The 17,265-nt window shown below is 33.6% G+C and overlaps 1 protein-coding gene across 1 annotated transcript in view; it reads right to left on the bottom strand.

Moving 5' to 3' along the window:
• Window positions 1-764: 764 nt before the first annotated feature.
• Window positions 765-17,265, bottom strand: part of Smp_127820 (hypothetical protein) — a gene marked incomplete at its 5' end in the record, with an annotated part of 53,077 nt that continues 36,576 nt past the window's right edge. Inside the window, one exon of the mRNA XM_018798601.1 lies at window positions 765-1,416. Coding sequence (XP_018653526.1) covers window positions 1,163-1,416 — 254 coding nt within the window. The 3' untranslated portion in view covers window positions 765-1,162. The remainder of the gene's footprint in view (window positions 1,417-17,265) is intronic.

Raw genomic sequence — 17,265 nt, 5'->3', positions numbered from 1 at the left:
GTTTTTTTTCTTCAAAGTTTGGAAATTAGGGGAGATAAAAAAAAATTACAAAATAGAAAAAAACACGAGAAATGGAAAAAACTAAACACAATTCGATGCAGACTGATGATATACTCACACATACACATATAGGCTCACAACCTGAATAGTGGTAGTACTAGTATAATCAACCGAATGGAAGAACATCATGAGGCTGGAAAAAAGAAAATGGAGTATTAGGGATGATAAAGCCAATTTAAATATGCAGTCAGCTATGTGGTATTAGGTCATTTTGCAAGCGGTAACGCATATGGAAAAAAATTTACCATGATTTACGTATTTGTTTCTGATTAAATACAAAAAAAAAAGGAAAACAATTCAAATGACACCGACGGTATGAATAGATAGATCCACAATTAAAACTCTGATTAGATAATCCTATCAATATATGACAACATAGAACAGGACAGGGAAACTTCAAGGAGGCAGACACAAACATAAAGAGTTCATGATTGTAGTTCAAAATAGAATAGGAATAGAATAAGAAACAATAAAATATGAATAATAATATATATCTATACTACTAGTATTACAATGCTATCATGTCTATTTTATTGTAAGACAATAAGAAATCAGCATACAAACATACACAAACAAAGTGTATGTGTGTGTGTGTGTTTGGGAAAGGACAGAGGGGAATAATTTTTTCAACTCGTTGTATCAGTGATCTGATAGTCAATAATGATGATATCAGTGATAATCAATTATGGAATGGAAACATAGGAGAGATAGTTAATAGACAAGGCAATTAAATAGAAAAATGTCTATTTAGGGACAATGTACAAATGTGTAAATAAGAAATATAACAAGGATAAAGATGAGTAGATAAGATAGTAGGAGACTGATAGACTACGATGGTAACCTCCAGAAACATAAGGACATAGGAATACAAAGTGTAATAATGTTACATCGATAGATTAAAAAAAATCGCCCAAAGAAAAAACGATATAGACGGCTAGAAATAGGATTTTGGTTAAAAGCACTTCAATTTGTTAATAATAATAGTAGTATTAAATGAATAATACTTCAGCAGTGATTGTGTTGTTTAGGCTTATTTTAAAAAAGAGAGAGAGGAGAAATAAGTAGTATATAAATGAGTATATTGAATTGAAATAAAATGGAACTACACAGCAGTTTGATGATTTTCACGAGTAATAAAATGAATAGGTTGATTAGGTGTAGACACAGCAGTAGTAAGATTATGTAATAGATCACTAGTATTAGTAGTATTAGTAGTAGTAGTAGCAGTATTAGTAGTATTAAAAATGCCAATAGTTGATAATTCTGGTGATGCTTCTTTCATTTGAATAGATTTTTTAGATATTGCACGATTACCAGAGTATTGACCAAGAAATGATGCTTCTTCATTAAAATTATCTGAATGAAAATAAACAGCATAGAATAAGGGTAATTTTATAGATCAAAAAGAAAACAATGTAAATTAACACAGTAGTAAATCATCATTTATTCACCTGGATATTGTCATAACAAATGTTCACTATCCATTAGTAACACAAATCATTGTTAGTTAGCTAAAGATGATAGAAGATAACATAATTCAGAGAAATAAATAAATAAAAATGGCAGCCTATGGTTCATCCTCGAATACGAATGCATGTGTATTATTAAAACATATGAAATAAAGTAACTGTTAGAACTTGTATCTTTTTAGTATAAGCGATCGCACACAAGAATAGAGCAGGACAGTATAGATAAACAAGGTAGGACAGGACAGGATAAAATAGGATACAACATGTTAGGACATATGTATTTTATACTAATTTTTTAACTGAAATTGTTCACGCAAGTTTTACATTGTAATTACCAGTTTATGTGGGTATTATATAGATAGACAATGTAAAATGACACGTAGTCATCCAATTACGATCATCAAAAGGAAATAGTGACTAAATAGAAGGTAATATGAAATATAGCAGAAAACAATGTATCACACAATAATTCAATTTGATGTAAATTTCATTTAAAAAAATAATTAAATATATTGTATCCGTCACAAATTGATCTTAGTTATGGTACCATCGAAAACGTAAGCAGACCTTCCATGAAACTATTCAGTAGTAAGTGTTCATATCTTTTCTATGGACTAATCCATGACCTTTAGATCTAACAGTGAACACTTAACGATTGGGGCTAGTAGATCAATGTCTTTAAAGTCCAGTGTTCGATCCCAGATGGGGTCGTAAGTGATCACAGATGAGAAGTTTTATGCTAGGACAAAATAGTAAACTCGTAACTTTTAATTTTCAATGGTTGGTTGACTAAGATCCGCTAGCAATGCAGACAATTGCAGACATTAGAAAACTTGATTTGGAACAGTTTACAATAACAAAGGCAGTCTCTCATTTAGGCGATTGAATTCAAGAATTTCAAGCGTAGAGAAGCGACAATAATCTCTATTCCTAAAGTACTGATCATTTTCAAGATTGATCAGTTTGCCAGCTACGTACATAAACAACACAGTTAGTTTTATTCGTGTATTATAAAGACACTTTCACAGTTGAAATCATAAGTCAATATGCCTGCAGGTCGACTCTAGAGGATCCCGCACTGGATGGTCCTTTCGTCCTGGTAGTATGGGACTTCTCAAGAGTGTGCATCCATGATCCCGAACGCGGTACTCTAACCTAGTACCTACGGTCTCGTGCGCGAAGGCTTAACATTCATACCACCGAAATGTCGTCTAACAGTGTTAATGTCTACTTTCAATCAGTCCATGATTTTGTGGAACCCTTCATCAATTGTTTGAGGTGGATAACTAGAACATCAGGAGTTACAACTCGAAGCTAATCACTAGTGAGCGCATAATTGTTTTCAGTATGGGGATTTGTGGAGATTGTAATATTTTTACAATTAAACACCTCATGTAATAGATGAAGACTTTCGCAAGACCATGGACTGATTGTAGTTAGGTAATAATACTACTGGATTTCAGCCCAGTAGTCTAGAAATTAAGCATTCATACGCGAGATCGTGGGTTCTGAGTCTGAGTCCTGCATGCAGGATCGTGGACTCGAACTCTTGAGAAGTCCCATACTAACAGGACTAAACGGCCGTCCAGTTCTTCCAGGTTTCCAATGGTGGTTCTAGCTTAGATTGACTCGTGATTTCAACTGTGAAAACCCTAAAATCTCCATAAATCCCCATATTAAAAACACATTCATTTAAAAATTTCGATTTTCAAAATTTATAGTGAAAACAAACCACCAAAGTAAATAACACAATCCAATTGCAACTAGTGTAGTTAATCAAACTAAGTAAACAGAAAAATCCAACCATAAACTCAATTTCACGAAAATTAACCTTTAAAATGTGTCTGCAGCTAACCCTAACATCAAAACTAACGAAGTTGGTCTCAAAAAGCTTAATCAGGACCAAATGTTGTAAACGAATTTGCCATATAAATAAATGTATATGTATATATAGAAAGTTTGTGTATATAACAATATGATTAGTGAAATACAAGATATAAAAGGTTACGCTCTAATTATGTTATGATATGAAGTAAGAGAAATGAAGTACTGTTGTTGATCTGTAGTTAAATTGAGCTTACTAACAAGTTAATTTCAATTGAAACGAAATTATCTCTTGACAATTATTGCTAAGGTAATGATTCTAAACTATTTTCTATGCTGACAGACTAAACAAGAAAACAATGCAGAAAAAATCAAAGGGGACAAAAAGAAATTGATATAAATCCATGAAAGTACGCTCAACTTTTGAACATTGATAAGCAAGAGGGATCTGATTCAGATGTGAAGGTATGAATTGGAAACACGAGGGCGAAATTCCTACAACTGAAGAACATGTGGAACGCGAAACAACCGTTAATCAACGTCAAAGTTCGAATCCTCAATCCGGACGTCAAGATAGTCCTACTAAACAGAGATGAAACTTGGAGAACAACTATAACCACCACCAAAAAAGTACTAGTAATTATAAGCAATTGTTTATGTAAGATATTACACATCCATTCAATAAATACCATCAGCAACAACTTAGTATTGTAGAGAACAAACCAACTTCCAGCTGAGGAGGAGATAAAGAAAATACGTTGAAGGTGGATGGGACATACATTGTGGAAATCATCAAACTCCATCACAAAGCAAGCCCTAACTCCGAATCCTTAAGGTTAAAAGGGAAAGAGAAAAACCAAAGAACATACTGCATCGGGGATTGGAGACAGATGTCAAAATAATGAATAGGGCTTGGAAACAACTGGAAAGGATTGTCCAGGATAGAGTTCGATGGAGAATCCTGGTTGGCAACCTATGCTCCATGAGGGATAAAAAGTGTAAGTTTGGAAATTCTACATATATATATATATATATATATATATCGTTTACAGGTCTTAATTAATCATTATGAGATTTGTTACATTAGATTATATTAGGGTATAAATCACACACAAATATTTCAGATAAAAAAGACTATTTCTGACTTAATGTAAGCCACTTAATCTTCTTCAGAGTAAATAATTAAATAACTGAATTACATTGACACGAGTTTGAAATAGTACAAAGGAACAAAGCCAAACATTTGGTACAATCCAAATATGTCTGATTATGTCCCGAATAGGACGAAACGCGCATCAAACTGGATTCCACTGCTAGCCACTATCCATCTTTGCTTATAATGCTTATGAATTAAGGCAATATCGAGGCAATACGCACAATATGCACATATGCCAATTAGAGACTGACCAGTTGCAGTCCTAAACATCAATAGGAGGATTCAAACAAACAATACTAAATGAATTCATGATGTAATTTTGTTTAAAGTAGTTCGAAAAACATACTTTCCAACTATAAAGAAAGGTGAACAGCTGAAGTTTTTTTCATAAATCATGCTAAATTCTACTGTGAACAATAAAAGTGGAAAGACTGACTATTCATTCAATTTGAACTGTTTATCCAAACAACAACATATTTTATTACCCTCGTTTCTTACAACATTAACACAAATCCCAACTTTACTCCTTGTAGGGTTGTGGCTGGAAGTAGCCAACGAGAAACCCTGACTGACCTAAGTTTCGTGCTATTTGAGACTCATCAGCAAGTTGTACCTGTAATCTTGAGGGAATCAATGCTTTTTGGAGGATTAGATACTGTGTCACCTAGCTGATGACAGTGACGATAAAGAAATAATTACAGATTAGGCCATAAATGATAAATGACGATAATAATAATAAAAATGATAGTAATAATTATCTCATCAAATTTATGTGATACTTTTAAAGAAATCGATTATTTCGCATATAAGATAACATTTGGCAAATGGTTACTCTTAGATTGTCAATATTGAACACTGACAAGCAACCACCCACGCTTAAATCAATGACCCTAATAATACTACTAATACAAATACTACTGGTACAACTACTATTACTGGTATCAATTAGATAATGAAAAAGAAAATTGAATCATATCACAAGAAGGAAAAAATGTAAACAGAAAAACATTCAGTCTCATCATTATCTTCTATCCGTCAGTTTTTTTTTATTTCAATTGATCCAAATTATTGTGCCGAGTCGTTGTTCGCACGTCAGTCACACAAACACAGGAACAGGATAGACAGATGAATATACAAAATCCCATTGCTCATTCTCTGATGAAGAGCAATCATTTGATAATGACGACTAGAACGATGGTAAAAGTGTTGTGAGTCGATTCAAATGATAAACACACACACGTGAACTGAGGGATCTTCAACTGAATTATATTTACATAAGGTGTCTGCTGAGAGTACTACTAATAATGCTGATCGGTGTTTTATTTCGACGGGTAAATATGATCGAAGAATGTAATGCACTCAAACGCAGAGACATTGATAAGTGATGATAATTATTAGGATTTATATTTACACACTAATGAGTCATGAATAACTTATACTTGAATGAATGCATGCTTTTGGAAAAAAAACACAAGCCAGTGTATATTTTATTTTGAGCAGAGCCTACAGGAAGCACTCTTTTTCCCTTGTGATGCAAATATTTGTAGCTTTTTGCAAGAGAACCATAACTGAAAATTGTGCCTCTTCTTGAATGTTACCAACAGTGTGTCATCAGTTGTCGTGTAGGTTCTTAGTCGTATGAGAAGTACCATAGTTTCCTCTAAGATTATAGAAATGCTTCGCTGAAAAATGCCAATACGAAATCTAGAAACGTTTAGAATCTGGGCCCAGTGGTTAATAAGTTCAGCGTGGGCTTGATCCTTGACGGTAGGGCCATGGATGTCACAACTGACACTCAGTAGTCTCATACTAGAACAAAACAACTGTTTATTGATTACAGATTCTAAATGGTCGTTTAACTTGGGTTGGTTCGTGATCTTAGTAACATCCAATAATCTCTACAAATTACCTATACTGTTTTAAACAATAGAATACATAAGCCCCCAAATGCTCTGGTACGGCAGAGAGTGGAGAGAGTCCATTCTCCCTCTCCAAATGCTCTCACATGGCCACGCGAATATATAGCCTCTAACAGGGAAGTCCTACTCACTGCCTTCTCACAGTGGCGGGGGTGTTGTTCACGAAAATGAGAGGACGAAAACCGAATGTCTGGCACTTTAACCGGGTTGATGGACACTGAAAGTCCACCTAGGGGAGTTGGAAAACCCTCATTCCAAACCAGTGATGCATATGGGCTCCAGTATCCTAAGGGAACAAATGGCGTATGAACCAATTGTTGGTCACCGGCTACCATGGGACTGCATCTCCTCACGATGCTCCACTGCCTTGTGGGTTAGACCTTTAGGTCAAAGGCTCTGAGTGTGGCCTCCTAAGAAAACCACCTGCTTCAGTTTGGGCACCTGGACAGTATCACAACCCTCACATAAATCGAACGAGATTTGTGCGGTGCATATGTATCTGGTGCTTCCTTGTACCAATATTTATGTGTTTAAATAAATAAAATACATAATTGTCATACCTCAATAATTACAATCTCGACATTCAAAGTCTTATAATTATGAAAAAACCAATAAAAGTAAGTATCATATAAGCAATAGTTAATATGTAGAAGAATGAAAAGTATTGCATATATATATATATATATATATATATATATATATATATATATATATAATCAATAAAGGGATTCAGTATAGGAATTGTAACTAAACTAATACAACTATATAATTGTTAAAATCTTAATAATTGAGACATCTGATATCAATTGTATCGTTATATAGCAGACGTTCATTTAAACCAATAAATGACCTTAGGGTTACGCCTATCTTCACTCACTATACACCAAGGCCAAATATTTAAAAATCCGCCTTTTACATTTGACTTCTTTTTATAATTATTGCATATATGTATATACATATTTATATACATAACTTGTGATTACATTGAGGATATATACAAGTGTTCTGTTTCCTTAGTGGGTTACAAACACATACGCAATTGAGGGTAGTGGAATGAGGTAAGTCAATGAGAAGAAACAAAATTCCTCTATAGAGAAGAAAAAAAACAATAACAAAACCATGCTTATAATATATACTCTAATAATGCTAACTATACAACTACTACTATCACTGGTAGTAGTATAGTGTGGTCTACTTCTATCCATATAAGTAGTATATGGTGATGGTCAGACATAGAATGTATTTTGGCAGAAGACAGATAAGGAAAGAACTGAAATGAAGCGCAACTGGTAGGAAAATGCACAAACAATGAAATTAGAGAAGATGGATTGATATTTACGGAAGGAACAGTGAAGACTGAGACAATTGGCTGTTATTTTGCAAATTAACTGTTTGCTTTATGGTTATCAGAATTTAGTGAGATAGTCTGTAATTTGTGTCTGAATACGTTCGACTGTCCCCAGTCGTGTTCTGTTCACTACAGTAGTAGTAACAAATACTAAACATCAGGCGTGCAAATCTTTTATTTGTATATTTCTAATGAGATAAAATAAGGTCACTTCCCATACATAGAAATCCGTACTAAATGATACTAAAGATATATACACAAAAGGTTTGACATATTATGCTCATATTCATTACGTCTGTGTTCTGATTGCTAGTGGAATTCAGTCAAAAAGGGACTCGTTTGGCTCCTCTGTAGTGGGGTCGTGGATGCGCACTACCCACACGTAAGTTTCATTCTAGGATGAAACAACAGTTCAGTGCTCAATGGTTTTTAATGATTATCTTGTCAATATCAGTTCATGTTGTGATTAAAGAAAAAAGAGAGATAGCATAATATAGGGATGACCTTAAAACAAGTGTGACCAATTTTCATTCAGTTATTAGATAGTCGGTAAAACACACTTTGTAAAAGGATAGTTTATCGAAAAGCGAATAATAGTATTACAAAATTAGTAAATCTGTTAAAGTCATCTACAGATCACTACACCGTCTGTCGTTAGTCCTAAAACGAAACAATGGTATGTGAATTTGTCCACTCGGTTATCGACTACATGTCTTCTCGAACCTTTATAAAGGTATCAAGTAGACTGTTAGAATTCTCACATTGTTCATTGTTTAGGTTCGAATACACAGTTTCAGGCTACAGTTTCCATCACAAACTGACATTAGCTATAATGGAAATGTGTTCTGTGATCGTATGAATGAATGAATTTCGAGCAAAAATCCAAGAGTTGCTAACTGATTAGTTCGGTCATAAAATATGATCCCAATAGGTTATTATTTGTTTCAGAATTAAGGGCTTGGAGTTAGGATTTAAGGATGGTATAACGACCCATAAAGACAGAATTGATCATTTGAAGTGTTGGACATTATCATTTTTGATGTGTGGGAGAGAATGATAATGATTGGTTGTCTGTTTAGTCAGACATGTAGATGTGACAGGTGTCAGATGAGTTGTACATATACTCCTGTTCTTATTACTTATTATTATTATTATTGATTGATTGATTGTCCATTTGTTGTTGGATTGTGTCGGTTTTTGGTGTGGAAATAATATTTACGTCCTAATCAGGCTAATCACGTGTGTTGAAATCCTGTAGAGTAGACACTGGGATGGAATCTAATGTAGATATTCGTCTAAGGTGAATTAACGTCCCATTCGTGTATACAATTTTGTTCTAAAGTGGCATAAATTAATTTCCACAATCATTTTTAACGCTTTCAGCAGGTATTTCTACTTATTGTTATACAGGATATTTCAGTTTTACACCAGAACCAGAAAGCCTCATTATTGATTCTAATAGGCTGATAGTCCTTATAGAATATTTCTGCTAGAAAAAACTCAACAAATGACTTGACAATAAAATAACATATTATACAATTAGAATGATAAGAGGAATATTGTATTAGTGAGCATTTGTATAGAATAGTTAGTCATACATTATTATTCCGCATCACGGGTTAGATCTCATCAGCTGACAGATCGTTATACTAGTTTAAGAGAGAGAAGAAAAACTAGGAAACTAGATTATGAATCACTGACTTATTTATTCGTACTTAAAAACAGTAGTCATGTACACATGCTGTATTATATTGTTGTAACGAAGCGAATGGTGTAAAGGCTGTAATATTTCGGAACAATTTTACAGATTATTATCATATACCTTAAGAGAACCATTATTTATGGACGACCCAATTAGACTTAATATAATTGTTGGACATTAACACCGTTGAATGCCGGCCGGCTCAGTAGTCTAATGGTTAGGCGCTCGCGCGCGGGACTGGTAGGTTCTGGGTTGGAATCTCATGAGGCGGGATCGTGGATGCGCACTGCTGAGGAGTCCCATAGTAGGACGAAACGGCTGTCCAGTGCTTCCAGACTTTCCATGGTGGTCTAGCTTCAATTGACTCATGATTTCAACCATATAAAAATTACTAAAATCTCCACAAAACCCCCTTCCTATAATTCATTCACCCATATATATGGGCTTAGTAGTATTTTGACATTATAGATGATATCATCTTGTGATGAAAATTCCTACTTTAATTCCGATCTTTAAGTTCTTCACGCTAATTTCTCAAACTAATTAATTCACAACCTTATTTTAACCCTAGTAAGTAGTTGAAATTTTCCTAGGTGACTTTAGTATCACCTAAAGGTCATCTGTGCATTGCAGTCTAGCCGAAGATATCTGCTTGTTAACTTAAATTTCTGACTGGATACCAAGTTAGATGTACATCCAAGGTTGAGAGGTGTTATGGTTTCGTTTTTTGTTCAGTCGTAGAATAAATCGAAAGGGCCGCAGATGATATAGAAAGGACTAACCAATAAGCGAACATAGTAATTATCTGCCCCCATATGTAAAGTAACATCAACTACGCAGACAAAACATAATAAATTTGTTTGTTTGTTTCTAGGATAAAACAAACTTACAATATATATCTACTAATCTCACACTAAACTTGATAATGAGTCAATCGTTCTCATCTTGAGGTTTGACACAAATATTTCTTAGCCAAAAATTTCTTAAAGCATAAGTACGGTTAGATAAATTTAAAGTTGAGTAGTTAATAAGTTGAAATAATCGTAGCAGAGATGATAATGAGAAAAACTGAACATTGAAAATATAGTCCGAAAAGATGAATTAAAAAAGGTAATGAAATAGTAGTGAAGTCAAGATTGAAAACATTATCTCCATTGTAAATAATTCTAAGCCATGTGGACAACAGTCTTCAACAATTGATCGCAGTTATCTCGCAGACTTTATTAACCAAGTAATCTACATCTAATAACATGGCTCAGACCAACGGTCAGTGAATGACTTCATAAACTGAGGCCATACTTTAGTTCGGTCGCCTATAGCTTTGTCCCAACAGAATCCTAATACAAGCGCTAATAACGAGGGTCGAGCTACTGGGTAGCTGTGCAAACATGATGAAGATGAAGATTTGCAACCTCATTAACAGATCCATTATATTTATTTTGTATCCTATGTCTAACATCAGCCCTGTTGACTCAATCGTTTCGTGACACATACAAGGAGTCATTAGAAGAGACCTGTGATTAAAAAGCAGCAACTTACACATTTTCCCTACCTTTATAGGTCATTTTTCACAGATATAGAGTAGAATATAGGACAGTATCAATATGACTCGCACTGAACTTATCACAACAACAATAGTAACTGTTATTATCACTATTTATTCAAGAGTTAGTGATGTGTAGGTGGATCGTAATCCTTACACATGGATTTTAGTTGGGATGTCATAAAAATCAGTATGCATTGGACTACTCCACAGTAGTGTATAAATCCATGAACTCATCACGGTCGGACCCATGACCATCAAGTCTTGCAGGTTCGACTCCTGGGAGGATAAACATCCATTGGTACAATTTCAGCTTTGATCAGTTTACGACGAGATTTGTTGGATTGATAAAGTGAACAACAATAAAACACCACCATCTAACATTCAACTCTATAAAATGGTAAGCGTTTTACATTCAAATACACTTTATCCACAAACAGCCACATATAGTCTGAAGGGATCAAAAAATGGAAGCCCATATAAATGGAAGTAAACACACATTGGCCAGTTCAATGTTTAGTTTACATAAGTTAGTAGCTTTCAGTCTCTCTCACACAAGAAACCTGGAACAATTATAGTAATAATAAACAATTAAGTCCACATATACATACACATCGAAGAATAGTCTAAATGTAAATCGTGGACATTGGCTTGCATGTTGTTCTTACCTTTATACATGAAAAAAACTATAATTTTATTGGTGACACATCTTTACGTGCAAGCGGATTGTTAGTGTAAATTATACACATAAATAAAAAAATTAAGTTGTACATTATTAGGTCTCTCCCCCTCTATTAGCCATTCAACTTTGATTAGATTCAGCTAACGTTAATCCTCAATGGAAGAAATTGATAGCGACTAGCAGTAGAGTTCAACCATATCTAGACAAATCCCAAATGGGACGAAACGCAGTGTCTTGGATTCCACTACTAGTTACAACCATCAATCTATTCCATATATAACTGGTTGTCAAGAGGAATTAATTATCCAGAAAAATTTTAGCGTCAATCAATAAATTATGTTAAGCATTATTATCTAATGAATTACTCAATTGATTAACCATTTCAGGTATGATGAGAAGTAGTGTTAGTTACGGCAGGGTTTAAAAAATGATATAAACACTCCACATGAATAATGAATAACTAATGTAGTTGGAGGCAGACCGCAGAAAGCTCCGCTGAACATCAACTTTATGAGAGTGCCAGAATTCAGTAGCAAGGCCAATATCCACAATCTCAAAGGAATGGATGTCGATTCGAACATTATAATCTGAGTCACGTAGTGTTATAGTTCAGGAAGTTAGCATCAAGTTATTCGGATTGCGACTGATTTCTCGTAGTAAAATTATAAAATTTACATCACAAATGGATTCTTTAACACAACAACCAATATGAAAATATTCTTTCCATAATGCTAATCAAGTTTTATGGGTCACTTAGCAGATGTAGCTATTATTCTAAGTGTATCAACATTAAATTAGCTAAGTTTTAGTGGTATATGATAGTTGGAGCAGTTGAATGAAGGCTCTGGAACTAAGTTTTATGAGGTAACTTGTATGGTTGATGATGATGTTCTATTTCTTTCAACCAATTTGCACAAAACAAATAACATTATCCAAACAAACAATACTGAATGAATTTAAACTTCACCCCATTGCACAAGCAAGTGGCTATCAGGACTCAGTGACCGAGTGGATAACGCGATGGTGTTTGAAGCGAAGGGTACTGGGTTGGAGTCCCAGAGTGAACATCAACTCTGAGATGCAGGTACATCCAGCTGACGAGTCCGGAATAGGACAAAACGCGCGTCCTGGATTCCACTTCTAGCCACTACCCATCTTTAAATAACATTATCGCTTTATCTAATTAGTCTAACGATCTAGTTTAAACAGCATGTTATTGTTGGCCAATATTTATTACATAATTAAAGCAAGCAATAGATAATGACAATGATAACAGTAGATGTGGATCCAAGTTTTCAAATCAACATAATTATTACATGATGAATGAATACAAGAACAGCCTAAATTTATCACTTCAAAAAAGCACAGGAGCATATGGTGTGAAAATCAAATCAGCGTGAATAATTGTGGTTAATTCGGGAAAACACAGGATAGCAAACACAAATGTTAAGTAATGTAACCGTAACAAGAGATGAATATCTGATATGATGTATACCGGGATTCACACACTGAGAATATGGCAAAAACGGAATAATGAATCGAAAAAAAATGATGTACTCGATAAAACAAATTAAGTTAGGAGAGAAACCACAATGTGAATGACAAGAATAAAACTTAAGTTAGTTATCTATTTTTGGGTTAGAAATGCGGCACAAATTCGATTCAATTAACAAGCGAAATAAATAAACACACACACATATATAGTGTATACCTTGACTAATCGATATTTAATCGCATAACTAATGATTTGAGTCTATTTGATGCTGCGATTCCTGATGTGTAGATATTGTTGTTGTAAGTAATGGATGCGTTTGTGGACCACCTTGATATAAGAAGTTTAAGGGAAATAATAACAAACAGTACAACAGTAACAAGATTGTAATGATTCATTTCAATATTATCGTCCTGAAAAAGGTGATTTTTAGACGAGTAGAAAATTAGACAAAGTAATACTAATACTAATATTACTATTGATGGAGTTTTGTCCTCTGAGCTAGATGGTTTGATCGTGGAGCTTTTATCGTTATTCTGAACGAAATCACCAGCATAAACCCCATCAAAATCACCCACCTGAGCTACAAATTTCCACTACTACTAATCAGTAGATTCATCAAAGAATTCGAAGATACATCTTTTATTCATGAATGTTATTGGTTAGTTTCATTATTCAAAAGTCAATCCAGTTTATGTTTTAAAACAGTCTGGAGTGTTTTTGACAATCTAAAACTCGGAAAAGTTATTGATTAACTAAAGTTCAAGATCGACGCCATTTAAGAGTTTACCATTGATATTTGAAAAGATGAGATATGGTGACCAATCTAGTGGCAATTACTTGTCTAACATTACAAAGAATATTTATTTGATTTACTGAAATTATTTAGTGAAACCTACAGTGGTGTTGTTGAATTATCACTACAAAACTGGAAATCTACTAGTCGCGCGCTAATAAGTGATTATAATTAAGATCTATATGGGGTATTAGTGATATGATGGGCCAATTAAACGTATCCGCTTAAGGGCAAATGGTAAGTGAGAGATGAGCACAGACCACTGATCGAGATTCTATATATATATATATATATATATATATCATTCGGCTTAGCTTATAATAGCTAGGTACTCATTCAAGTAACAGATTGAGCTTGCCTATGGGAAGCTTGCATATTAGAGGGAGAATCAGATGACCATACAGGAGAACAATTAACTGTGATAAAGGATTCAAAACACCAATCAAACCTAGAAGACCTTACACAAAGTTGTCAAATGTCTTCATAAATTGGGATAAATCTATCCCTAAAACTGTAACTTATTTATCAAGTACAGGTTTGTGTATTATACTTTGAGTGTAATTTTTTGTTTGAGAGTAGACAAAACCACAGTAATCATGGTAGGGTTCGAACTGGCCGCTTAATACTAGTTGAAAATCAAGTGTCTTTAACCATTAAAAGTCACTAGTTCATTGGTATTTCTTGTAAATCGCTTGATATAAATTGTAGACATATGATCTTAGATTAGCCATCAATTAAAGCCAAGACTGAAAGTCTTGGATTCGATTCGCTATCGTGGGGTCATGGATACGCACTGGCCACTGAGGAGTCCCATACAAGGACGATGCTACCATCCAGTACTTCCAGGTTCCCAATGATGGTCTAAGATCGGTTTTACGAAAATGTTGCAATCCATACAAATAACTTTATAGTAAATATGAAATATTAAAAAGCCGTTAAATTAGGCACATTATTTCGACTTTTCACATGCTCATTATCTGATGTCATAATGTTGTCGTGTACTTCATTCATGAATCGGTCATTATTCAGATGCACTTAAACCGTTATACAAATTTTAAAAGAAACTGTCTATAAACATAATGGCTCTGAGGAAAAGACTCTTTCATTTGATGTGTGGAAAAAGTCAATGTACAAAGATTATTCAATAGTATTATCATAAGTAATAAAATTCAGTTTTAATAAGTAATATACACCGACACACTGATTAAAAATGTAAAATGTAACAATCTTTAAGACAGTAATGTGATTAGACTTATAAACGATTGGGTATATGTCATTAATTATTAACAATTTCTATTCACTACACACACACACACCAATGCCGATTAGATCATCTCTAAGTAGTAGAGTTAGCTTTTTAAAAAGAGTATCTGTAATGATCACAAAATAGAACAAAATCTTCTTGCACTGATGAAATATTTTTGTGATTGACTTTCAGTTTAGAAGATATAGATCATTAGTATTGTTAAATTAAATAAGTAAACTGGTATACTTTTAATTGTGGCTAAGAGTGAAATCCAGGATGAGAGTTTCATTTTAAGACGTTGACTTATCATCTGGTGATGTAACTGCCTGTATTCCAGCGTCAATATTTACAATGAGATTTGAAATAAGTACCTATCAGTTCAAGCACTCAAAGTCTTATTCATTAAGTTATTGCTTCCAGATAACTATTAACTTTTTCAACGAGTATGAAGTAATTAGTGAGGATAAGTATTATCCCACTGAGACAAAATCTATGATGATGAAATCATATAGTTGCAAAACAAAAGAAATATCTCATTATACACTGTACAAACTCTTGATCGTTTGATACGATAATATGAGGTGAGATAGCAGAAATTGAGGCTAGGAAAAATGTGGGAATTATTAAAAGTGGTCATCTATTCGTAAAGTCTCAAAATACAATTTTATTTAACTCAGTAGTTTCACTGTTTAAACTTTGAACAACTGTCCCAAGTGTTCAGATCCATTTCAACAACAAAAAACGTTCTGTATGGTCTAATAATGTTATTAAACTAGATATATTATAATAAATATGAGGATTATGGACTAGTGTGTGTTAACGTACATTAACGTGTCCAATGAAGTACATTTATGATCGAATCAAAACTGGATTACATCATTATTAGTAAGAGGTTTGTGTATCGTTCATCTGTTGATACCCAATATTGAATTATGTTAATAAAACCCTTATTATTAATGACGTAAATGTATTATCTAACGAATAAGCTTACGGTTATATGCACTCGCTAGTTCAGAGAGCATGAAGTGTTTAATGAGAAAAGTATTGCATTCAAGTCCTGACGTGAATAACCACACAGATGATATCGTAGGTACATCCATTTTACGAGTCCCACAAATAGACCGAAATGAGTATTCATATTTGGTTTCCAGGTCACATTATTATTCTAAATTAATCAGAACTAACCTATAATATTTCTACTTTTTAAAGGTATACATCACAGTAGTACTTAGTGTAACAGTCACAAAGATATCAGGTGGTTGGATGTAATCGACAAGAAACCTTATATTGCTTTAAGGAAAACATAAAAACGTTACCAAACTAATCTAAAACATTGGTTGTGAAAATGTACAACTTAACAATATACTTTACATAGAAGAAAAAAAAGGATAGGTTATTTTGAGAAGTGGAGTAGGATTCGCATTTGCACATTTACAACAGCTGAATGAAAACACACACTCGGAGAATTTGACCTAAAGGTCTAACCCACAAGGCAGTGGAGCATCGTGAGGAGATACAGTCCCATGGTAGCCGGTGACCAACGATTGATTCATACGCCATTTGTTCCCTCGGGAGTAGTAAATAAATATTTTTTTGTCATAAACAATTTGTTTTTTATCATCTATCCATAATGGTAATACAACCGTCATAATAAGATTGAATAAAACAATCCATTAACGTTATCAGTTGTTCAATGACAAAACAAAGCATGAAGTGATAATTGGTTAAAAATAAAAACACTAAAAAACAAATCTACAATAATGAAAATGAAATTAACCTTATTTAAAGGGAGGGGAATATAGATGTGTACAGTGATAGTATACACCACCTTTGTTGTTTTTATTTGTTTGTCCATAAATTAATAAACATTAAAGATAATTAACAAACAAATAAACATTGAAATTATCAGTCATAATTATTGATTATACAATCATTGTAAAAATAAAACATAGTTTATCTATTTCGTCAGCTTTTTCAGATATTTTCGTAGTTGAGATCATGAACCAATTGAAGCTAGATCACCATGGA

Source organism: Schistosoma mansoni, chromosome 7, assembly GCF_000237925.1.
Source record: "Schistosoma mansoni strain Puerto Rico chromosome 7, complete genome".
Lineage (NCBI taxonomy): Eukaryota > Metazoa > Platyhelminthes > Trematoda > Strigeidida > Schistosomatidae > Schistosoma > Schistosoma mansoni.
This window is presented reverse-complemented; position numbering and strand designations above follow the sequence as displayed.